General features: G+C 38.7%; 1 protein-coding gene across 8 annotated transcripts in view; it reads left to right on the forward strand.

Moving 5' to 3' along the window:
• APC (APC regulator of Wnt signaling pathway) overlaps positions 1-19,736 on the forward strand; it is a 143,625-nt gene extending 123,889 nt beyond the window's left edge. For all 8 annotated transcript variants that reach the window (XM_055436921.2, XM_055436922.2, XM_055436920.2 and 5 more), the window contains 5 exons: positions 3,512-3,651; positions 4,359-4,436; positions 4,968-5,084; positions 10,362-10,576; positions 12,132-19,736. In XM_055436921.2, the coding sequence (XP_055292896.2) occupies positions 3,512-3,651; positions 4,359-4,436; positions 4,968-5,084; positions 10,362-10,576; positions 12,132-18,729 (7,148 nt within the window). In that variant the 3' untranslated portion in view covers positions 18,730-19,736. The remainder of the gene's footprint in view (positions 1-3,511; positions 3,652-4,358; positions 4,437-4,967; positions 5,085-10,361; positions 10,577-12,131) is intronic.
• Positions 19,737-26,490: the final 6,754 nt, after the last annotated feature.

Raw genomic sequence — 26,490 nt, forward strand, 5'->3', positions numbered from 1 at the left:
TGCAACTATTAGTGTTGCAAGTTTTAGACTATAATACCAGGAATGTACACATTTATTAATTTCCAGCTCCATCCTAGAAACTGTGCTAGGCACTAGATACAAAAATGATTAAGATGTGGTCCTGATTTTCAAGGGACTCATAGTTAATAAGCATTAGTGTTTCCCAGACTAGATGATAATGATCACTGAGGCAGTGGTCAGAACGTGTACTTCTCTGGCCCATGGTAAGCAAGCTTAGGAAAATAGAGTCTCCAGAGCAAGGAACCTAGGAATCAATCCAGTAAGTGGCCCAGGTGATGCTTATGATCAGGAAATTTTGTGAAACTACCAATATATAGAAGATCCCCTGGAGAAGGAAATGGTAACCCACTCCAGTATTCTTGCCTGGAGAAGCCTGGTAGGCTACAGTCCACGGGGTCGCAAAGAGTCGGACACGACTGAGCGATGGAACGGAACGGAACCAATATATAGAATATTGTTGCTGAGCCGTACTTATTTTAGAATGAGGTTTTTCATGCTAATGGTGACTATCTAAACCAAGTAAAAGAAAAGTAATATACTTTTTTAAAATTCTGTCATCTTTCTATTATCTTGTTTTGATAAGTTTAAAGATTTTGGTAAATGTCACCTGAAGACATTGATCGTCTACTATCAGGTTATGAGATATCATACGAGATAATATTTGGTTCATCTGGACCACTGTTCTCTAACATAGACACCAAGAAAATGTGGAAGGATGTGCTCATGACCTTTTCATTACCTTGAAACATCCTAGTATTTCTTAGGGCAACCAGTTTTTTTCCTATCTGTCATGAATTCACATCATATTTTTGTGAATCCATTTATAAAGTGTATAGATTCTTTGCCTTAAAGTTCACTGGAAGTTTTTTTTTAACTCCTGGAAATCATAAAGGGTCTCTCTCTTTTGTCTAATACTCTGTTTTATTGAATGTTCTTTTTTTCATTAGCACGTTCTTCATCATTTTATTGGCATGAATCATGTTGTTCTTTAATCATTATTTTCAGAATCAAGTCCTAAGATTTTGGGGTTTTCCATACAAAAGTAGTCAAGGGCCTTCTTGGTAGTTTCTTAAGATTATTTCCCATGTTACTTTCTTAGACAGTGTCACAGATGCTGCTGTACCAGGCAGGATTTTATGTAGGCGTGAAGCAGAGTGTGCTCTGTATGGCTTTGATGGTCCCCTTTATAGTCCTCAACATTTGGTGATCTGATCAGTACCCAGGGCTGCTGTCTTTAAGTCAACAGTGACTCCCAGGTCTGTTTCCTCATCAAGACTCTAGTTCCTCCTCCTTTGCTGAAGGATTAAATAGTGGAATTTTCTGAAGCTCGGTACTGGGCTTTCTTCCCCTCTCCCTAGGCTGTATGCTCTACTGCATGGATTCCCTGACAGTGGTTTTCACACTCACATCTTAATCCACGCTTTCTCTCCTGAGATTTACACACATTTTCATACTGCTCCTCCAGCATTTTCACCAAGATGATTTTTCAGACATTTCTGACTCAACTCACAGAAACTGAGTCTGTCTCTTCTATCCCCAAAACTGTCTCTTGACCAGGGTTCCTTTTCTCAGACAGTAGCCTTTCCGTCAACCCACTTGCTGAAGCCAGAATCTTAGAAGACATTTTGGACTGTATTCCTGTCCCCTATATCTGCTAACTGCTTTAATTCTGGTTCTTAAATACGTCTTACACCACTGCTATTCTTTTTATCCCCAGCATAAGCAAAGCCTCTTTCTTCATTCCTAGTCTCCCATAGTTTGTCTTACTTGACTCCCCACTTCCAATTGTAATCATTTCTAATTTCTATAGCCTTAATAATAAGAATCTGTTTAGAACATACATCTGATTATTCTTTTCTCCTGCATTAAATTCTTGGTGAGGTACACAAAGTCTTGTATTACCTGGCATTTTTGTAGCCTCTCCTTGTTGCTGTATATTAATGTTTCAGGCCCAGCAGCCCTTGCACGTGCTATTTTATCTGCTTGAAATGCTCCCTTATTGTTTCTCCTCTGCCCTTTTTAGATGGTCATTCATCCTTTAAGTCTCAAGTTAAACCTTAGTTCCTCAGCCATTTTCTTGATCCTTCATCTACGTTAGGTTTGCCTGTTATCATGCCCCATGCTTCTACAGAATCATGACATTTAAATTAGTTGTTCGATGGCTGGCTGTGCTAATCTGTAAGCTCCATAAAGACATTGGTTGTTTTGTTCATTGGCTGTTTTGTTCATGGGCCATTTATCTTTCCCATCATTACGGGTGGATGAAGGAAAATCTTCCTAAATATGGTTTGGATTTTCCTTAACCAAATTAATTTTTATTTACCTACATTCAGACTTACCTGTCATTGGTGCCAGTTATAAAGATTTACACAGATGTTCTAAGAGTTAAATCCCTGGCTTGGGATTCTTGACCCAGAATTGAACTTGGTCTGTATTGCAAACTTGCTGATTGCTCTTTATACTGATCCTTTTAGATCATTTACAAAAATAATGAATGTACAGATCCTCTTTCAGATTAATGACCTGACAGTTTAGACTTACAGTATCCAAGAATTACCTGTTTTATATTCATCTCTTTCTGTCTTAGCTACTTCTCTGACAAAACAATATCTCCAGTTTCATAATGATTAATATTGATGATGAATAATATTTTGAATAACCTCCATATGCATTTTTATTTTTCTTTTTATTCACTCCCTCACCATTTTGCTTCACTTTTTGTCCTTCTGTTTGGTGTTGTCTTTCTACTACCCCTTCCTTTCTGTCTTTTCCTTTCCTTTCCCTTCATTTTCCTCCTTGCCTTCCTACAGTTGGCCACTGTGGACATTGTTACGTATGCCACAGTGGTTGGAACCAAGGGGAAAGGAAATACTAAATCCTAGTATTGGTATTTGACACTTTGTGTGTATCAAAGAAAAGTAAGAACTTAAAAAGAAAAAACATAAAAATGGTTCTATGCAGCTTAGTAATAAGTTGAACAGGTAATTCATTTTCATAAAAAAATTATAAGTTTCGCTTCATGCACTATTTCACTTAGAAGTTTTAGTATTCCTAATGATACTAAAAATTATTTTGGAGATAAAAATATATTAAAGTAATTAGGCCATAGTGTGTGACAGTGAAGAATGTCTATAAAGTCCTAGTAATAAAGTTACCTTTTTCTGCTTACATTCAGGAGGCCCTAATAGTAGAAAATAGTCTTCTTTGACAGGATACAGTGTATACAGAGTATACAGAGTATAATATTCATCTTACTCAGTAAGACAGGTGACTGGAGGGTGGAGAAACTGGCAGAAAATGAAATAGTTGTCACTTGATAAGTATATTACACAAGAGTGCTTTATAACATTTTTTGTAGCTTGTAATTCTGAAGACAGAATTAAACCATATATTCTCATTCTTTGGGATTTTTCTCTAGTAATTTATAACTTGGTACCCATTTGTGTTATTTTAGATTTTTGTCTTTTTCCTCTTGCCCTTTTTAAATTAGGGGGACTACAGGCCATTGCAGAATTATTGCAAGTGGACTGTGAAATGTATGGGCTTACTAATGACCACTACAGTATTACTTTAAGACGATATGCAGGAATGGCTTTGACAAACTTGACTTTCGGAGATGTAGCCAACAAGGTATGTTTTATAAGATCCATTTCTTAAGGTAGCTCTGGTATGAGCTTTTTTCTCATACAGACTACTTTTCACTGACTTTCTTTTTGTCACTCTCCTCATTAAACACTGACTAATAAAAACCTGTACTTTATAGTCCACTGCATATCCTTACTCATTTGGTGTCTAATGCCTAAACAAAGGCAAAAGGTGGAACGCAGAAGTGAATTTATGTCATCAGATTTAAAATTCTGTTCCTGGGCAGACTTCCCTGGTGGTCCCGCAGTTAAGACTCTGCTCTTCCACTACAGGGAGCACAGGTTCAATCCCTGATTGGGGAACTAGATCCCATATACTGCCTAGTGAGGCCAGAAAGTAATTTTTTTAAAAAAATACTGTTTTGGGGAATGATAGCAAAAATCTGGAAATCTTGATGATTGGTGCAAGTGTTGCATCCAAATAAAAGACTTTATATTCAAACCCTTTTCTTACCGTTTCTTATTATTTATTCACTTTATTTTTCCAGTTTGCCAAGAAAGGAATGAATATTGCAAAGAATTAGGAGGGTCTTTGTCTTTCATTTATGTAATTTATGGTTCTAGTTCTTTTATGGGTAAATCATTAGTATTAAAAGGAGACAATTGAAACTTGATTTGAAGTTTACTGGTCAAAACTAGAGCACAGCTGCAGGTTGCCTTGTTACTAACCCCATGTAACCCTTGACTTTCCAGGCTACCCTCTGCTCTATGAAAGGCTGCATGAGGGCGCTCGTGGCTCAGCTCCAGTCCGAGAGCGAGGACTTGCAGCAGGTACTCCTCAGATCCCGCTGGTTTTCTCGGGTATTAGTGGCTTAACACCCAGACTTAGGTTAATACAAGTTGTGATTCAGTATTCAGCATCTCATGTTTAAATTGTGGTTACATTAACACCAGAATAGAGGAAAAGAATTTTACTGTAGACTTCCTTTTGGCTCTATATTAGCTTTAAGAGGAAATTTATTTATTAATAGATTTCTACTCTTACTTTTGGGCTTCCCAGGTGGTGCCTGTGGTAAAGAACCCACCTGCCAACGCAGGAGACATAAGAGACACGGGTTTGATCTCTGGGTCGGGAAGACCCCCTGGAGGAGGGCATGGCAATCCATTCCAATATTCTTGCCTGGACAGTCCCATGGATGGAGGAGCCTGGTGGGCTACAGTCTATAGGGTTGCAAAGAGTCAGACACGACTGAAACAACCTAACACGCATGCACACACTCTTACTTTTAACATTAAGAGCAAGAAAGCAACTAGTATAAATAATTTTATAAACAAACTATTCTAAAATTGATCCATTTGCAGGTTATTGCAAGTGTTTTGAGGAATCTGTCTTGGAGAGCAGATGTAAATAGTAAAAAGACTTTGCGTGAAGTTGGAAGCGTGAAAGCACTGATGGAATGTGCTTTGGAAGTGAAAAAGGTACCTTTGAGAACATTTGGTATTACCATATGCATTTCATCTTTGGATACTTTTTCGCTGCCCTCTCTCACCTCTGAGACTCACTAATTTCTGACCCTCTTAGCTTACCAATCCCAAGACTTAGACTGCTCCAAACTCTGCAAGTATTAAGGCAGACAAGACTGTACAAGGTGACCTAGTGTAAATCGGGGTGTTTCAGACTTAGCTCTGTTGACATCTTGGACAGATAAGTCTGTGTTTGGGGGTATGATCTGTGCCTTGTAGGATGTTCAGCAGCATTCCTGGCCTTTGCCCACTAAATGCTGACATACCCTCCCCTCAATCATAATAATCAGAAATGTCTCCATCTATTACCAGATGTCCCCTGTAAAGGGAAAAGGGACAGAATCACCCCCAGATGATTCCTTGCTGCCCAAATCCCAATCTCCCAGAGTCTCCAGATTTTGATAGTCACCTTATAGAGGTAATCAGACCTAAAGATGAAAAATCCATCAAATAATAATTTGTTTACAAAAGGAAGTAATATCCAGGTGGGATATCTACTTTAGAAACTAAGCTGATTTTTTTTTTTTAATTGAAATTTGCGAAGAACTAAGCTAAGTTAGTCTTTTTAGCTAATCTGAGCTTCCTTTCACCCAACCAGCCCTCTGTGACCCAGAGCCTACATTTTTCTCTTCAGAATTTCCTTTTCAGTCTGGAGCTTTTTTTAAATTTATGTATTTTTTTTCTAAATTACATTGTTTTATACCTGGAAACTCCAAGAAAATCAACTGGAGAACTATTAGAAGTAAGAAAAATATTCAGTTAAGTAACTGGCTATAAAGATAATGTTCAAAGGTGATCAAGAGGTACAAACTTCCAGTTATAAGATAAATACATACTAGAATGTAATATACAATATGATAAAGGTTGTTAACACTGCCATATCATTATATTAAGATAGTAAGTCCTGAGTGCTCATCACAAGGAAAAAGTTTTCTATTTCTTTAATTTTTGTGTATGTATATATACATATATATATATGAGATAATATATGAGATAATAGATGTTCACTGAACTCACTGCGGTAATCATTTCATGATGTATGTAAGTTAAATCATTATGCCATATACCTTAAATAGCGTTACATATCAATTATGTCTCAAAACTGGGAGAAAACAATACTGTTCAAATATACTCAGGATTTGCATAAAGATACCTTTAGAACACTACTGAATCAGCAGAACACTTGTACTCATGCTCTAGAAAAAACAATTATGAATGGCCAGTAAGCACTTGAAAATATTCTCAACATCATTAGTCATCAGGGAAATACAAATTAAAACTATGAGATACCATTACACATATTATATTGGTTAAAATTTTTTAAATTGACCATGTGCTGTCAAAGATGTTAAACAACGAATTCTTACGCACTGCTGGCAGAAAAGTTAAATGGTATACAAGTGTACCTCACTTTATTGCAGTTTGCAGATACTGTATTTTTGGTAAATTGAAAGCCTGTGGCAACCCGGCACTAAGCAAGTCTTTTAGTGCCATTTTCCCAACAGCATTATTTTTCAGTTAAGGTATGCACATCTTTATACATAATGCTGTTGGACAGTTAATAGACTACAGACAGTATAATGTAAATGTAACTTTATATGCACTGAGAAACCAAAGAAATGGTGTGACTTGCTTTATTGCAATATTTGCTTTATTGGAGTGGTCTGGAACCATACCTACAATATCTCTGAGGTCTGCCTGTCCCACTTGAGAGAACTTTTGGCAGTGTTTTAAAACTAACATTTACCTGCCATACAACCTGGCCACCCATGAGGAACAAAAACTTAAATTTACACGGACATATAGTTTATGTTTGTGATATCTGTGATAGCCAAAAGCTAGGAAAAAATTCTAATGTCCATCAGTAGGCAAATGGGTAAATAAATTGTGGAATACTATTTGGCTATAAAAAAAATGAACTATTGATACCTGCAATAATCTGTTATGTCTGAAATCAGAACAGTAGTTGCCTGGGTTTGGGGGTGGATTGCAAGGGGTATGAGGAAATTGGAGGAGGATCAAAGTACAGTTTATTGGTTGCCTTAATACCTTACTAAAATTATACAAAAAAATTAGTGCCATGTACACTTTAAGACTCCTTTCTAATCAACTTTGTGTATTTTCAGAAAGATTTAATGTTTTTGTATATTATTGGAACTTGTATTGCTGCTGAATAGCTCATTGTATTATCACTCAGGGACCTCAAAGATCTACGTACAAACCAATTGCTACATACCAATTAACAGACACAGCCTACTGAAAAGTGTAAAAGAAGATTTTAATAAATGTCAAGACATAGCCTGTCTTGTAAAGGAAGAGTGGATCATTTCTCTCTCCTAGATGAGAGAGAGATCATTAAAGATCATTTCTCCCTAAATTCATCTATAAATTTTTAATGTAAGCCCACACCAAGAAAACCAGAATTGAAAGAGACACGTGTACCCCAGTGTTTATCACAGCACTGTTTATAATAGCCAGGACATGGAAGCAACCTAGATGTCCACTGGCAAACGAATGGATAAGAAAGCTGTGGTACATATACACAGTGGAATATTAGTCAGCTATTAAAAAGAATGCATTTGAATCAGTTCTAATGAGGTGGATGAAACTGGAACCTGTTATACAGAGTGAAGTAAGTCAGAAAGAAAAACACCAATACAGTGTATTATGGAATTTAGAAAGATGGTAACAATGACCCTATATGCGAGATAGCAAAAGAGACACAGATGTAAAGAACAGACTTTTGGACTCTGGGGGAGAGGGCGAGGGTGGGATGATTTGAGAGAATAGCATTGAAACATGTATATTATCATATGTGAAACAGATCGCCAGTCCAGGTTTGATGCATGAGGCAGGGCACTCAGGGCTGGCGCACTGGGATGACCCTGAGGGATGGGATGGGAGGGAGGTGGGAGGAGGAGTTTGGGATGGGGAACACATGTACACCCATGGCTGATTCATGTCAATGTATGGCAAAAATCACTACAATATTGTAATTAGCCTCCAATTAAAATCAATTAATTAAAAAAAATGTTTTTTAATGTAAGCCCAATCTTGGAAGAACTAGCCCATCAGACAGTTATATTATCCAGTTCTGGTTTGGTCTTGCTCTGGTTAACGGTATTAGGATTTATGTTTTCCATCTTTTTCTACATTCCGTGCAACAGCCAATATGAACAGTCTTTCTCTTTTTAGCTTGTCGTCTCTTCCTTCTCAGCTTCGTTTACCCCTCACAGCCGCAGGAGCCAAAGCTCCCGTCCGCAGTCCCGTGTGCTGCGTCTCCTGCATCTCACTGGCCCTGCTCTCCACACAAGGCTCTCCTTCACCTGCACCTGTGCTCTGGGCACTGCTGTTGACTCAGAACTGTTCGTCCCTTCCTCTTGTCCGCTATGCCTTCTTTACTGGTTATAGAGAAGGAGGCTTGTTTAATGTTTCACTTATCTGTAAGAAGCCCAGTATTTTGAAAATAAAAACAAAAATGTTCATTTTCATTGCTGCTTCCAACTTCTTCAGAGAGTCTCCTGTAACAACCAAAGCCCTGGACAAGTAGTCAAGTAGTCACTGCCTTCGTTTCTTTACTGGCCATATCTTCCTCAGTCCTTTCTAAATTTGTTCCTAACAAAAATCTAGATGTATAGCCTACCTAGGGTATCACTTTTCTGCCTGTACCTGTATTTGATACCTTTGATCACATACCTTACTGAATCTCCTCCCTTTGTTTTTACCACCTATACTTCCAACATCTAATCGTTTCACCTTGTCTCCTCTAACTATAAAGCTTCTTTGAAACAAAACCCTTCGCTCCCTACCTGTAGTCCCAAAGAGAGCAACTTCTGTTTTCCTACCTTCAGCTCTCATCTCTAGGTCAGTTGTGAGTTTAGCTCACTCCTCTAAACTGTTCCCATTTTTTCTGATCTCAAGATACTTTGTCCCATTTCCTCAACCACATTATAATTAAAATTGAGCTGTTGTCCTTTTCACATCTTCAGTGGCGAAAGCATTTCTTCTCTGCCTCGTGGTAAATAGCATCTATTTTATTCATTTCATATCCTGAAGAAGAGAATACAATGGCTCTTGATTGGGTTGAGCCCAAAATGTTTGCCGTGACATTCAGGGCCATCTTTTCCCTGTCTGACCTTACTTCCCACAATGTCCCAACGTGGACTTTGACTTCTTCTGTGTCTTCTTTCTGTTACTTAGTCCTCCCTTGCTTATTCCCACTTCCATGCCTTTACTTATTCTACTTCCCCTGCCTCCTCTGAACGTACATGTCTTTTTATCTGCAGAGGTGCTCTCCTCCAAAAATTATTTCATTTATTTGACTTAAGTTCCCATGGCAGTAATCTTTTCATTAGAACCCTTGGTTTTAAATACAGTGTTACTGTCTTTTTCCCCAAAGTAAACAGCACCTTCAAAGCAAGTGTCAGTTGCTCTGTTTGTGTCCTCTAGAGTACCTATAACTGTGATAGGCACAGAGTAGGTTTCTAATGAATGTTTGTTTGTTCCCTGATTGATTGAGTAAGAAGACTGACATCAGGAGCATGGCAAGTTTTAACCAAACATCTTTAATTGTATACTCATTTCTCTGACAGTTATAATTTGACAGTTTACTATGATACTGTATATCAAGGAGTTCTCATTTTTATAATGACTTTGTTTCTTTGAGGATTTTAAGAAAGTGGAGTATTTCCAGTATGCTTCCATTTTAATAAGTTGTTACTTTTGCATCAACCACACATAAATATGGATGTGCATTTTTATACAAATAGAATATTGTACATGCTTCTCTGCAACTTGCTCTTTTCATTTAATGATAGGTCTGGATATCTTTTCAAATCAGCATATAGAGGGTTTTTTCTAGTTTATATTATCCTGAAAATGTTATCTTTTCAGAATGCACATCAGTTGTTTCATTTTCTAATATAAGCTTCTGTGAGATAAGTGTGTGCCATCTAAACATTTCACATTCATTGTTTAGATGAATGTGATGGTCATTGTTTTAATATTGTGTTCTGCTTGTTTCATGGGGATATCACTGTCTTAAGTTCTGTTTGGTATTTTATGAAAGTTTTTTTAAGTGAGGCGTTCCTAATCCTTTACCAGTAAAGGATGGGCAGCCAGGGGATATTTTTAAAAAAGAGAAAGAGCTTTCTCTATAGAAGTAAGCATAGAAGTTCTAAGAGTCATACTTACAACTCTTAACTAGATGACATATATTCTGTTTCTTGATAGGAATCAACCCTCAAAAGTGTATTGAGTGCCTTATGGAATTTGTCAGCACACTGCACTGAGAATAAAGCTGACATATGTGCTGTAGATGGTGCGCTTGCATTTTTGGTTGGCACTCTCACTTATCGCAGCCAGACAAATACTTTAGCCATTATTGAAAGTGGAGGTGGGATATTACGGAATGTATCCAGCTTGATAGCTACAAATGAGGACCACAGGTAAATACAGAGTTTTATGTTACTTTTAAATGAATCTGTAAGATTCATATCTTCAGAAAGAAGACTTAACTGAGCAGTGTTTTATGTAATTACGCAAGTTCTGAGCCAAATTACATTTATGACAGTGAAACTATTAACACCTGATTTACTCATTAACATTTATGCCAATAAAAGTTCATAGTATCACAAAGATGTCTAAAACCAGTGATATTTGAGAGATATAACCCATGTGTAGAATAAAAAATGAAAGCCATAAATATTACAGACAACAAAATCCTTTCCTATATGTAGTATGGATTAGGGAATATGACGTTATAAAAAAACTTGTGGTTATGATCCAGAAAGTACAATGATTCACATTTTTCTAGTGGAGCCATAATATCAGTAATCAAAATGGTTTTCAGCCAACAGCCATTCATCCAATTTATTAGAACTGTAAAACCTAACAGAGCACCTCAGATGCAAGGCATCCATTTTCAGAACTTGAGCTCTGCATTATCTCAACAAAAATATAGTATCTTTCACAGTGTATTTATTTATTTTATCCTGTATTGTTCCTCTCACATTTAAAAAAAAAAAAAGACTATGGGGTACTTGTAGTAAAAGGGCTTTGTAAAGAATGTCAACATCTTTTCTGTAAGTTTTTGATGCACAAACTACAAGCCTTACAGCCCTTTCCTCTTCTCATGAAAGAACTCTTAAACTCAGTAAGCACTCAGGTGTCTACTGGACTGCTGAGAGAGAGCTGCCATGCTAAAGCTTATTGTACCTTTTTGCCTATCAGGTTTAAAGCCCACTAAAATTGACTATGCTCTCATTAAACTTCATTTTACCATGCATTAAACAAGCCATAGCTCCTCAGATCCTCACATTCATTACGCTGACTCTCAACTCGTGTTTTTATAGTTACTTTTAAATGTTTTGAAAACTTTCACTTTATTTTTAGAAAAACTACACACACAATTTTCCCACGACCACTTATAAGGGGGAATATCAGTATTACAAATTCAAACCAGAGAGAGATTATCTAAAAGTCATTTTGCTGACCTGAACTTACAGTGTGTTCCCTGACTTTGTAAAGATCTATCAGTTGATTTCTTCTCTCTACCTCTTCTGAGATGTCTCTGTTGTCAACATTGTGGAACCCACCCAGATGTTAAATTACCACAGAGTCCCTGTTCAGCTAAGATTTCATAATATATTTATACTCAGTAAACTGAGAAACTCTATGTAAAGTTAAATATATATTTGCTCAAGAAAAAATTTTAAAGCTGTTAGGTCAGAATAGGAAGTGCAGAATTGATGAAACTGAACATTTTTACCTTTTAGTCTGACAGATGAGTACTATAAAACAATAAACATTAAATGAACTAAGGTAGAACAAAAGGAGATGGGCAGTGCTTGAAATTTATAATATAATTCGGTGTAGTTTTATTATGCCTGTTGTTACAAGTTTTAGCAGTTATCTTTAGATTTAAATTTGTTCTCTTTCCTTTTATTTGTCACTGCAAACAGATTTTTACCTTACTTCTGTAATATCTTGTTTTTATTTCAGGCAAATCCTAAGAGAGAATAATTGCTTACAGACCTTATTACAACACTTGAAATCTCACAGTTTGACGATAGTCAGTAATGCATGCGGAACCTTGTGGAATCTCTCAGCAAGAAACCCTAAAGACCAGGAAGCATTGTGGGACATGGGAGCGGTCAGCATGCTCAAGAACCTCATCCATTCAAAGCACAAGATGATTGCTATGGGAAGTGCTGCAGCTTTAAGGAATCTCATGGCAAATAGACCTGCAAAGTATAAAGATGCCAATATCATGTCTCCTGGTTCAAGTTTGCCTTCTCTTCATGTCAGGAAACAAAAGGCTCTGGAAGCAGAATTAGATGCTCAGCATTTATCAGAAACTTTTGACAATATTGACAATTTAAGTCCCAAGGCATCTCATCGTAGTAAGCAGAGACACAAGCAAAATCTCTATGGTGACTATGTTTTTGACACCAATCGACATGATGATAACAGGTCAGACAATTTTAATACTGGAAACATGACTGTCCTATCACCGTACTTAAATACTACAGTATTGCCCAGCTCTTCTTCATCAAGGGGAAGTTTAGATAGCTCTCGTTCTGAGAAAGATAGAAGTTTGGAGAGAGAACGAGGTATTAGCCTAGGCAGCTATCACCCAGCAACAGAAAATCCAGGAACCTCTTCAAAGCGAGGTTTGCAGATTTCTACCACTGCAGCCCAGATTGCCAAAGTCATGGAAGAAGTATCAGCCATTCATACCTCCCAGGAAGACAGAAGTTCTGGGTCTGCCACAGAACTACACTGTGGGACAGATGAAAGGAATGCACTAAGAAGAAGCTCTAGCACCCACACACATGCAAACACTTATAACTTTACCAAGTCAGAAAACTCAAACAGAACATGTCCATTACCATATGCCAAAGTAGAATATAAGAGATCTTCAAATGATAGTTTAAATAGTGTCAGCAGTAGTGATGGTTATGGTAAAAGAGGTCAGATGAAACCTTCAATTGAATCCTATTCTGAAGATGATGAAAGTAAATTTTGCAGCTATGGTCAGTATCCAGCTGACCTAGCCCATAAAATACATAGTGCAAATCATATGGATGATAATGATGGAGAACTAGATACACCAATAAATTACAGTCTTAAATATTCTGATGAACAGTTGAATTCTGGGAGGCAGAGCCCTTCGCAGAATGAAAGATGGGCAAGACCCAAACATATCCTGGAAGATGAAACAAAACCGAGCGAGCAGAGACAACCAAGGGGACAAAACACAGCTTATCCTGTATATCCTGAGAGCACTGAGGATAAGCATCTCAAGTTCCAGCCACACTTTGGGCAGCAAGAATGTGTTTCCCCGTACAGGTCAAGAGCAGCCAATGGATCTGAAACAAATCGAGTAGGCGCTAATCATGGAATTAGTCAAAATGTGAACCAGTCTTTGTGTCAAGAAGATGACTATGAAGATGATAAACCAACCAACTATAGTGAACGTTACTCCGAGGAAGGGCAGCATGAGGAAGAAGAGAGACCAACCAATTACAGCATAAAATACAGTGAAGAAAAACATCACGTGGATCAGCCTATTGATTATAGTTTAAAATACACCACAGACATTTCTTCTTCACAGAAACCAGCATATTCATTCTCAAAGAATTCATCTGGACAGAGCACAAAAACTGAACACATCTCTTCAAGCAGCGAGAATACGTCCACGACTTCATCTAATGCCAAGAGGCAGAATCAGCTGCATCCAAGCTCAGCACAAAGCAGAAGTGGTCAGACCCCAAAAGCCACCTCTTCCTCTTGCAAAGTCCCCTCTATCAACCAAGAAACAATACAGACTTACTGTGTAGAAGATACCCCAATATGTTTTTCAAGATGCAGTTCATTATCGTCTTTGTCATCTGCTGAAGATGAAGTAGGGTGTGATCAGACAACACAGGAAGCAGAGTCCGCTAACACTCTGCAAATAGCCGAAATCAAGGACAACAGCGGACCTAGGTCAAATGAAGATTCTGTGAGTAAAGTTCCAACAGGGTCGCAGCACATAAGAACCAAATCCAGCAGACTCCAGGCTTCTGGTCTGTCTTCAGAGTCAGCCAGGCACAAAGCTGTTGAATTTTCTTCAGGGGCCAAATCTCCTTCCAAGAGTGGTGCTCAGACACCCAAAAGTCCACCAGAGCACTACGTTCAGGAGACCCCACTCATGTTTAGCAGATGTACTTCGGTCAGTTCACTCGATAGTTTTGAGAGTCGCTCGATTGCCAGCTCCGTTCAGAGTGAACCCTGCAGTGGAATGGTGAGTGGCATTATAAGCCCCAGTGACCTCCCAGATAGCCCTGGACAAACCATGCCACCAAGCAGAAGTAAAACCCCTCCTCCTCCTCCTCCTCCTCCCCCTCCTCAGACAGTTCAAACGAACCAGGAAGTACCTAAAAATAAAGCACCTAGTGCTGAAAAGAGAGAAAGTGGACCTAAGCAAGCTGCCATAAATGCTGCAGTACAAAGGGTCCAGGTTCTTCCAGATGCTGATACTCTGTTACATTTTGCTACGGAGAGTACTCCTGATGGATTTTCTTGTTCATCTAGCCTGAGTGCTCTGAGCCTTGATGAGCCATTTATTCAGAAAGATGTGGAACTAAGAATAATGCCTCCAGTTCAGGAAAATGACAACGGGAATGAAACAGAAAGTGAGCAGCCTGAAGAATCAAATGAAAACCAGGAAAAAGAGGCAGAAAAACCCACTGATTCTGAAAAAGATCTTTTAGATGAGTCAGATGATGATGATATTGAAATACTAGAAGAGTGTATAATTTCTGCCATGCCAACAAAATCTTCACGCAAAGCCAAAAAACCAGCCCAGACTACTTCGAAATTACCTCCACCTGTGGCAAGGAAACCAAGTCAGCTGCCTGTATACAAACTTCTGCCATCACAAAACAGGTTACAGGCACAAAAGCATGTTAGTTTTACACCAGGAGATGATATGCCACGGGTGTATTGTGTAGAAGGGACACCTATAAACTTTTCCACAGCTACATCTCTGAGTGATCTAACGATAGAATCCCCTCCAAATGAGTTAGCTGCTGGAGAAGGAGTTAGAGCAGGGGCACAGTCAAGTGAATTTGAAAAACGAGATACCATTCCTACTGAAGGCAGAAGTACAGATGAGGCTCAAAGAGGGAAAGCCTCATCTGTCACTGTACCTGAACTGGATGACAATAAAACAGAAGAAGGTGATATTCTTGCAGAATGCATTAATTCTGCTATGCCCAAAGGAAAAAGTCACAAGCCTTTCCGTGTGAAAAAGATTATGGACCAGGTCCAACAAGCATCTATGTCTTCATCTGGAACTAACAAAAATCAATTAGATGGTAAGACAAAGAAACCTACTTCACCAGTAAAACCTATACCACAAAATACTGAATACAGGACACGTGTAAGAAAAAATACAGACTCAAAAAATAATTTAAATGCCGAAAGAAATTTCTCGGAAAACAAAGACTCAAAGAAACAGCACTTGAAAAATAGTTCCAAGGACTTCAATGATAAACTGCCAAATAATGAAGACAGAGTCAGAGGAAGTTTTACTTTTGATTCACCTCATCATTACACACCCATTGAAGGCACTCCATACTGTTTTTCACGAAATGACTCTTTGAGTTCTCTAGATTTTGATGATGATGATGTTGACCTTTCCAAGGAAAAGGCTGAGTTAAGAAAGGGGAAGGAAAATAAAGAATCAGAAGCTAAAGTGACCAACCACACAGAACTAACCTCAAACCAACAATCAGCTAGTAAGACACCAGCTGTTACAAAGCAGCCAATAAACAGAGGTCAGTCTAAACCCATGCTACAGAAGCAGTCCACTTTCCCCCAGTCCTCCAAAGATATACCAGACAGAGGGGCAGCAACAGATGAGAAATTACAGAATTTCGCTATTGAAAATACTCCAGTTTGCTTTTCTCGAAATTCCTCTCTAAGCTCTCTTAGTGACATTGATCAAGAAAACAACAACAAGGAAAATGAACCTGTGAAAGAGACAGAGCCCCCTGCCTCACAGGGGGAACCAGGTAAACCTCAGGCCTCAGGTTATGCTCCTAAATCATTTCACGTGGAAGACACCCCTGTTTGTTTCTCAAGAAACAGTTCTCTCAGTTCTCTTAGTATTGATTCTGAAGATGACCTGTTGCAGGAATGTATAAGTTCTGCAATGCCAAAAAAGAAAAAGCCTTCAAGGCTCAAGCCTGATAATGAAAAGCATAGTCCCAGAAATATGGGTGGCATATTAGCAGAAGATTTGACACTCGATTTGAAAGATATACAGAGACCAGATTCAGAACATGGTTTATCCCCAGATTCAGAAAATTTTGATTGGAAAGCTATTCAGGAAGGTGCAAATTCCATAGTAAGTAGTTTACATCAAGCTGCTGCTGCTGCATGTTTATCTCGACAGGCTTCGTCTGATTCAGATTCCATCCTTTCACTGAAATCCGGCATCTCTCTGGGATCACCGTTTCATCTTACACCTGATCAAGAAGAAAAACCCTTTACGAGTAATAAAGGCCCACGAATTCTAAAACCTGGGGAGAAAAGTACATTGGAAACTAAAAAAATAGAATCTGAAAATAAAGGAATAAAAGGAGGCAAAAAGGTTTATAAAAGTTTGATTACTGGAAAAGTTCGATCTAATTCGGAAATTTCGAGCCAAATGAAACAACCCCTTCAAACAAGCATGCCTTCAATCTCTCGAGGTCGGACAATGATTCATATTCCAGGAGTTCGGAATAGCTCTTCAAGTACAAGCCCAGTTTCTAAAAAAGGCCCACCCCTCAAGACTCCAGCCTCCAAAAGCCCTAGTGAAAGTCAGCCAGCTACCACCTCTCCCAGAGGAACCAAGCCATCAGTGAAGTCAGAATTAAGCCCTGTTACAAGGCAGGCATCCCAGACAGCGGGATCAAATAAAGGACCTTCTAGATCAGGATCTAGAGATTCCACTCCTTCAAGACCTGCCCAGCAACCATTAAGTAGACCAATGCAGTCTCCAGGGCGAAACTCAATCTCTCCTGGTAGAAATGGAATAAGTCCCCCTAACAAATTATCTCAACTACCAAGGACGTCATCCCCTAGTACTGCTTCAACTAAGTCCTCAGGTTCTGGGAAAATGTCTTACACATCTCCTGGCAGACAGATGAGCCAGCAGAATCTCACCAAACAAACAGGCTTATCCAAGAATGGCAGTGGTATCCCAAGAAGTGAATCTGCCTCCAAAGGGCTAAATCAAATGAGTAATAGTAATGGATCCAATAAAAAAGTAGAGCTTTCTAGAATGTCTTCAACAAAGTCGAGTGGAAGTGAATCCGATAGGTCAGAGAGACCTGTATTAGTACGCCAATCAACTTTCATCAAAGAAGCTCCAAGCCCAACCCTAAGGAGAAAACTGGAGGAGTCTGCTTCATTTGAGTCTCTTTCTCCATCTTCTAGACCCGATTCTCCTACACGGTCCCAGGCACATACTCCAGTTTTAAGTCCTTCCCTTCCTGATATGTCTTTATCTACACATTCGTCTGTTCAGTCTGGTGGATGGCGAAAACTCCCACCTAACCTGAGTCCCACCATAGAGTATAATGATGGAAGACCAGTAAAGCGCCATGATATAGCACGCTCTCATTCTGAAAGTCCTTCCAGACTTCCCATCAATAGGTCAGGGACCTGGAAACGTGAGCACAGCAAACACTCATCATCGCTTCCTCGAGTAAGCACTTGGAGACGAACTGGAAGTTCATCCTCAATTCTTTCTGCTTCATCAGAATCTAGTGAAAAGGCAAAAAGTGAGGACGAAAAACATGTGAACTCTGTTTCAGGAAGCAAACAAACTAAAGAAAACCAGGTATCCACAAAAGGAACATGGAGAAAAATAAAAGAAAGTGAAATTTCTCCCACAAATAGTACTTCTCAGACCACTTCTTCAGGTGCTGCAAATGGTGCTGAATCAAAGACTCTGATTTATCAAATGGCACCTGCTGTTTCTAAAACAGAGGATGTTTGGGTGAGAATTGAGGATTGCCCCATTAACAACCCTAGATCCGGAAGATCTCCAACAGGAAATACTCCCCCCGTGATTGACACTGTTTCAGAAAAGGGAAACCCAAACCCTAAAGATTCAAAAGATAATCAGGGAAAACAAAATGTGAGCAATGGTAGTGCCCCTGCACGCACCATGGGTCTGGAAAACCGCCTGAATTCCTTTATTCAGGTAGATCCTCCAGACCAAAAAGGAACTGAGACAAAACCGGGACAAAGTAATAACCCTGTCCCTGCATCCGAGACTAACGAAAGTTCTATAGCTGAGCGTACCCCGTTTAGTTCTAGCAGCTCAAGCAAGCACAGTTCACCAAGTGGGACTGTTGCCGCCAGGGTGAGTCCTTTTAATTACAACCCAAGCCCAAGGAAAAGCAGCGCAGATGGCACTTCAGCCCGACCGTCTCAGATCCCAACGCCAGTGAGTAACAACACAAAGAAACGCGACTCAAAACCCGACAGCACGGAACCCAGTGGGACTCAAAGTCCTAAACGTCATTCCGGGTCTTACCTTGTGACATCTGTGTGAAAAGAGCTGGAAGGATGAAACTAAGAATGTGATATGTGTTCATTACAACTGCTATGTAGAAATTTTGTTTCAAGTGAAACTGTAAAAGACTGAAAAATTTTGTAAATAGGTTTGATTCTTGTTAGAGGGTTTTTGTTCTGGAAGCCATATTTGATAGTATACTTCGTCTTCACTGGTCATATTTTGGGAGGCACTCTTGATAGTTAGAAAGAAAATGGTAAAGCCAAGTATATTTGTACAGTATGTTTTTCATGTATTTAAGTAGCGTCCCATCCCAGCATCCTTTAATTATTGCTTGTCTTAAAATAACACTACAGATAGAAGATATGATATATTGCTGTTATCAATCATTTCTAGATAATAAACTGACTAAACTTACATCAGGGAGAAATTGGTATTTATGCAAAAAACCATTCTGTTTTAGTCCTTGAGAGTCCATCTAACATCATAATTAATCATGTGGCTGTGAAATTCACAGTAATATGGTTCCCGATGAACAAGTTTACCCAGCCTGCTTTGCTTTACTGCATGAATGAAACTGATGGTTCAATTTCAGGAGTAATGATTAACAGTTCTGTGGTCACATGATGTGCATATAGATAGTTATAGTGTAACAACTTACACTATTTTGTGCGCAAAACAAAAAAATATGTGTAACTGTAAAACATTGAATGAAACTATTTTACCTGAACATCTGAAAGTAGGTAGAATTTTTGCTATGCTGTAACTTGTTGTATATTCTGGTATTTGAGGTGAGATGGCTGCTCTTTTATTATTGAGACATGAATCGTGTCTCAACAGAAACTAAATGAACATTTCAGAATAAATTATTGCTGTATGTAAACTGTTACTGAAATTGGTATTTGTTGAAGGGTCTTATTTCACATTTGTATTAATAATTGTCAAAAAGGGCCTCTTTTAAAAGCTTATATAAATTTTTTCTTCAAATTCTATGCATTAAGAGTAAAATTCCTCTTACTGTAATAAAAAAAACAATTGAAGCTGATTGTTGGCATTTAACCATTCAATGCATTGGCACTTAACTTTTCCTGAAAATTTTTCTAATGTGTGATTAGCATTTCCTGTTTAATATTTTCCTGTTCACTTTTTTTTTTCTTACTCCACTGGAGTTGATTTTTTTAATTCATATAATAGCAATGTGAACTGCCTTGCATATGGGCATTAAACACAATAGGCCCACAAAGAACATTTCTTTTTTCTTAATAGAATTCTGTCCTTAAGAAATTAATTATTCTGAGGTAGAAGTAGTCTCTTCCAAGCCTGTCTTGGAATGTCACTGTCTTGTCCTTCCTGTTGCTCCTGGGTCTGGAATGAACACCTTTCATCACTTTTTGTGTTACAGCAAAATTTCAGCAGCCAAATATAATCAGCACCTTGCCATGTACATTCAAGAGACTCTTAAGAAACCACTGCCTGTTAACGAAAACGTTGTTTTTGTTGAGTAGGGTTGTGGGGTATGTGTTCAAATGCCCCCTTCCTCACACAGCAAGGAGAGGATCCTCCTTCAAGAAGGAAGATAGACTGATAAGATTTATTTAAAAAGCTATTATATCTTTCCAGAATTTATTCTAAATGATCAGAGAGTAAGGATGATGATAAATGTTCACGTATTTGTTGAATAAATGACATTTTATTTTTTAATGATTAATTCATGCACTCTGCATTTGGGGAAGGGAAAAGATACTGAGATATGGCAGGACACTGGGGAAAGGTGATGAAGAGTAAGCATATCTACCTGCTGTCTTTGAAATCACATCATAGTGTTAGTTATCTACCGCTTACCTGTGTTTATTGTTTACAGGTAAGGACTTTTTCTTTTAAGTCATTTACTAAAATGCCAGTAAATAAGTGATGTGATTTGAAGAAAGGCATGTGACTCCAAAGCCCATACTCTTTCTACTGCTCACCTTTGGAATATACCTACATTTAAACTTTCGTCAAGTTCTATCTGAGTGAAATCATTTGTAAGTCATAAGACTATTCTGTTTTCCTCAAAGGATGCCTTATCCAGCAGGGATATATGAATAGAGGTCATATTTCTTTCCTGTTTAGCCCTGATTTTCTATTTTTTTTTAAGTTACTACTGCATGCCAATTTTTATAAACCACTTCAAATACTTTTATAGAAAAAAATGGGATATAAGTCAATTAGAATAAAATTGCCTTTCTCAAGGAAGGAAAAAGGAGAAGAAAAAAAAACACCTCAGTGCTGAAAATGAACAAAGGATGCCCTCCATATCCCAGAAAACTCAGGAATTCCAGTAAGCAGTGCCTACTGGGAGAAGGTACAGTATACATTGCCCATTGAGGAAAAAGTTCTGCATGAGACCCTCTACTTAGAGACAATGGCTCTGAATTAGTAAAGGAGACAATCTCAGTTCTAATTTTCGAAGTTCAGGGAGTGCTCCCATAACTGATAACAACCCAGATAGTCCCCAGTTTACACCTGTATGTTACAAATGGCACACCGAGCCAGCGTTGGGGGGTTAGTTGAGTTGCAACGCCTGTTAAGAGAAGTAGGGCAGTGCCCTGTTATCTTTGGACTGCAGCAGACAGAACTGAGGAGGTTTTCGAACTTGAATGCATGCAAATCACCAAAAATGTTTGTTAAAACACATCCCCATCCTTCCTGACTCTTGAGTCAGGCCTGGGAACTAGCAGGCGATGCTGATGCTGCTGGTCTGAGACCACTGAGAGTTACTGCCGTGCGTGACTGCAGTAAAGCTCCTCAAGGGACTGCCTTCAGTTCGAGTATTCTTCTCAACCACTGGACTCAGCATCTGAGAAAGTAAACCAAACTGCCCTCTCCTTTAGGCATGAAAAGATGTGAATATTGAGTTACAATCTGATACAGCCCATCCCAACTCCGAATGGTCCACAAGTTTACCAGACATGAATGAAAAGGTAATTCTATATCTGAGGAATTGACTCATGTTCCCTTTGGAACAGTTATCAAAAAGGCAAAATTTCAGCAAATATCTAATTTGGATTTGCAATAATATCAGTAGAGACACACCAAGGACAGGGCAAAGAAGAGAACTTTGAAGAGAGGGCAAATGGACTTAAGATGAAGGAAAAATGTGCCCAGTCAGTATACAAACAACAACCAATGGCAAATTCGGTATTTGATAATAAACTTTACAAGTTACTTTGCACTGACAGGAAAGTTACTGAGAGGGAAATAAAGATAAACCCCAAAGAATCCAACTGCATTGTAAGAACGGTCAAAAAACTTTTCCCCATAAACTATGGATTGTTTCCACAAGGTTAATGAACTGAAGGGATGAGTCTTGCTGAAGATGGAAGCCAGTTGCACTATATCTGAATTCATGTTTTCACAGAGTTTCCTTGTATCTAAATAGAAAAAGAACTGAGTGCCAGAAATGCAAAAAGAAAATTGCCAAGAGCTGAAAAATACTTGAGTAGTCAGATCATTCACAGTTAACCAAACAAAGATAACTTTTCAAGAGTCACAAGGGTTGAAATAGAGTATATAAATTATATTTTAGTTTCTAATTCCTTCATATTAATGCTGACTTTCAAATAGTACTTAATAGTGTTGAAACCTATGGACGTTGTCTCCTACAAACTCCAGGTCTTCTTTTCTGCCCTTCTCTCTTCTGTGGTCTATAAAGCTATATTCTGGTTTTTGTTAGACCATTGATCCTTCCTTCAACCTGTATGTTGTGTGTGTATAATATTGTTCTTGGTGCTAAATATACTTCTGACATTCAGGATAACTCTCCACAATTGTGACTATTTGCTTATTTTCTTGACATTGTGAGATTGTTCCTTTTTTTAATTAAAAATACTCAACATTGTGCTAGTGAAGGTGACCACTGAATGTAAAGCAACATTAGTGAATGTTGCAAAAATTAGCTATTGTGGAAGACATTACCTGTCCCACCTACACAGCCTTTTGGAATCCTGACATACAGTCTCACTGTTGATCACTGAACCTTGTACTCAGTGTTTCCCCGGCCATGGCTGTTTCCACTAGAGAGGGCACCTGACCTAGAGGAGACTAGTTACCAAAGACTTGTATGCTTGTGTTAAAAAAAGATTAGGCCAATTTTAAATAAAAGAGTCACGAAATTTCTGGTTGGAGATTGAGCACTAGAACTGAAAGATCTTGAGGAGTTAAGGCTGAAGGTGCACGGATTGGCATCATGAAGCTAAAATGAGAGAAAGTCGGTCGCTCGAGAGAGAAGGAGCAGGTCTGAGGGAGGCAGAGACGCACAAGAACGGCTCGCTCCTGGCGCTACCGCAGTTGTGCTGATTCTGGGGCTAGTTCTACTTTTCCTTGTGTTTGGAACATTTGTGAACTTTCAAACCCACTTTAAACTTGAAACAGAAAACTATTTAGACACAGTTTAGTGTTTTTGTTTTTTTTTTTTAATATAAAGAAAGCTTGCTTTCTTTAAATTGTTCTTTCTTAAAATCATCTGTGGGGAAAGAGGAAAAGGCTGCCTACAAAGAAAAAAATAGATTGGCATCAGATTTCTTCTCTGAAATACTGAATGCCAAAAAAATAAATCTATAGGACAATATATGTACCATTTGGAAGCAAATGGAAATATTCCCTAAGAATTCTGAAACCTGCCAAACCAGCACTTAATTTATCTGAAACACTTGTATCATTTGGGATTCTTGTTACAGTTGTTAACAACAAGACTTTCTCTAAAAGAGGAGACACTCATTTAAGGAATCAGCTCACAGGAGCTGTATGAGGGTCAGAAAATCAGGCTTGGAAACCACTGCAGAAACAATACTCAAACCATACTGTGAGGCTGCTTCAGAAAAACCCAGTTATTACGTGTCAACTCTGGAGCCCTCTGACTCCACCCTCCCCGTAAATTAAGAATATATTCAGCACTTGCCTCATCACACCACTCAATTCTGGACTGCAGTCTCGCTGAGCAGATACTGTTGGCAGAAGCTGTGTCGTATGCCTATAGGGCCTGGGAAAGCTCAGTGTTTTGGTTTCTCCATTGAGGAAGCTGAATGCCTAGGACATGAATTCTCCAAACCTACAAGGGGCATTTCAAAGGCACGACTGGGAAACCAGAATCCATGACATACCTCCTACCATAGTACTCCTGCTGCCTGAGCAATTAAATGGGAACGTATTAAGGAAACAGTTTGAGCAATAAAACCTTAGGACTGAATAACTGGTTATTACTGTAAGTAACTGTGGTTAATCTGATAATGAATCTCAATGTGAATGTACACGGAAGTCAGAACTGAAAAGATTAAATGCTTAATTTAAATTCCACATTATTCCACCCCAAACTGGGAGAAGACATAGAAGCATGCTAAATTTCTACTCTTTTAAGTAGGCAGTGTCAAAAGATACTATTTTACTTTTAACTTGGAAAAATACAAGTTCAATTTTTCTACTTAGTGCTAACGCCAATGTTAAAAAGAAAGCTTTCCATCCAAATCATTAGTCAAAATAACTATGAATACAAGAACAGGATATCAAAGAATAGGAAAAAGGGGAGAGGGAGAATTAGCCACAAAAAAGCATAAAATGACAGTAATAACAAATAATGAGTGGATTAAGCACATATGGTAAAGTTGGAGTCAAGTAAAAAAGAAAAATCCTTTACCTATATGCCATTAGTAAAATATACACCTAAAATGATCCAGACTGGACAAAACTAAAAGCACAACTACACACAGGCAAATGCAAAGAAAGCAGTATAGGTAAATGTATGTCAAAGTATAATTCCAGATGAAAGGCATCAAACAATGAAAAGAAGATGAACAAGTTATGACTTTCTTTGAACATCAAATGATAAAGCATCAAGTGTGTGAAACAAAATTACAAACACAAAGAGACTGACAACAACTGGAGCCAGTGACAGGGTCAGTGTTTGACAGATGACTTGGTCTACACACAACCAAAGGAGAGTTACTACTTAAAACCACAACTTCCTTCCAGAAAGGGGGACTCTGGCTAAGATAAAATTCTTGAAAAGTCCTTTTGTTTAGCTGCGGACCTTGATGGGTTTGGGATCTGTAAAGCCAAGCCTGGAGTTTAGTGGGAGGAGGGTTAGAGAAAATCGCATAGGTGTGCTTAAGAGAGGCAAGAACTCGGGGTTTGGGGGGTGCCCAGGAATGGGGGGTGGAGGATCAGAGATGTGAGCACAAGAGACAGAACAGGAAAAATTGCAGGAAGTCAGGGTCCTGTGGCCCTGGTGATGCGACAGGCGACGGTTTTAGAAACAGACATACACTATTTCAGTTGAAATCTAAGTTCTTTATAAAATCTGTGTTCAGTAACAATGCATGCACTTGTTTTTAATTTTCAGAATCTTTTCAACAATCGCAGTTATCTTCACCATCACTTTATATAAATTATTAAATTGTTTGAATTTACTTATATTAGATGTAAGTGTTCACCGTTTCCTCTGTATTGCATAGCGGAAACACTTTCTTCTTTGTGTTAATATAATTTGGTTTGGCTGGAGTATGTCCTTAAATAGTGTGTGTGTGTGTGTGTTTGTTTTCCAGAAAAGCTAGGTTGGGAATATACTTTCTCAATCCTTGCTTGTTTAAAATTGTTTTTCTTTTGCCCTCACATGAAGGATAATTTGAGTCACAACTTTAGTCACATTTCATTTTCTTCAAAACTCTTCTAATGTTTACTGCGGCTAAAAATTTCCGTTATCAGGCTGAGTTCTGTTTCCCCTATAGAAAACTTATTTCCTACCTTGTGTTCTTAGGGTTTTGTTTTTAATCCTTGAAATAAAGTAATTTTACTAGCATAAGCCCAGCTGTGTGTCTTTTTTTCCACAGCCCTGTCTTTTAATACCGAGTCTTTTCAATCTTGAGTCTTCAGTTCATTGAATGTTCTCACCTTACTCTTTACAAACCAACCAGACCTACCAAAACACTGCTCTCCATCAGACGTCAGCCAGAAGCTTTGTGGTGCCTAAGTGAGAGGCACCATACTGAGTGCCATCCTGTCAGTTCTTGGTTCCAAAAGCTGCACCCTGTCCCTACAGAAGTGGGAAGAACACTTGTCCTCCACTTTGGGATTTAGTGTAACACTTCTCCTCACAGTACCAAAGCAGTACTGCTGCTGCTGCTAAGTCGCTTCAGTCGTGTCCGACTCTGTGCGACCCCATAGACGTTAGCCCAACAGGCTCCCCCATCCCCGGGATTTTCCAGGCAAGAACACTGGAGTGGGTTGCCATTTCCTTCTCCAATGCATGAAAGTGAAAAGTGAAAGTGAAGTCGCTCAGTCGTGTCCGACTCTTAGCGACCCCATGGACTGCAGCCCACCAGGCTCCTCGGTCCATGGGATTTTCCAGGCAAGAGTACTGGAGTGGGTTGCCATTGCCTTCTCCGAAAGCAGTACTGCTTGTGTTCAAATGCCTTAAAGGATTTGTAGTGAAACAGTTTCACCAAGAGAAATTTTACTTAGAGTCTACCCTCCCACACCAAGATAAAGATCTGAAGACTACTGAAGTGGGTTGCTATTTGCTATCCTAACCCACGGATCCAAGCCATGTGCAAGGAGTCTTTACCACTGAGTTTAATTTTAGGGTAGAGATTCTGAAAAGTGTATAGTCGAATTCCTAACATTTACACGGAACACTGAAAAGTGCCAGTAATTTTGCTAGTTCCACCACTAAAAAAATCCATTTTTGCCAAGTTGAAAGCAAGCTGCAGGGCCCAGGAGCGGTTAAAGATTAAACAAACAGGGCATTTCCTTGCCTACTCTAACAAC

Source organism: Moschus berezovskii, chromosome 9 (assembly GCF_049115385.1).
Source record: "Moschus berezovskii isolate FMDL1 chromosome 9, NW_MosBer_1.0, whole genome shotgun sequence".
Taxonomy (NCBI): domain Eukaryota; kingdom Metazoa; phylum Chordata; class Mammalia; order Artiodactyla; family Moschidae; genus Moschus; species Moschus berezovskii.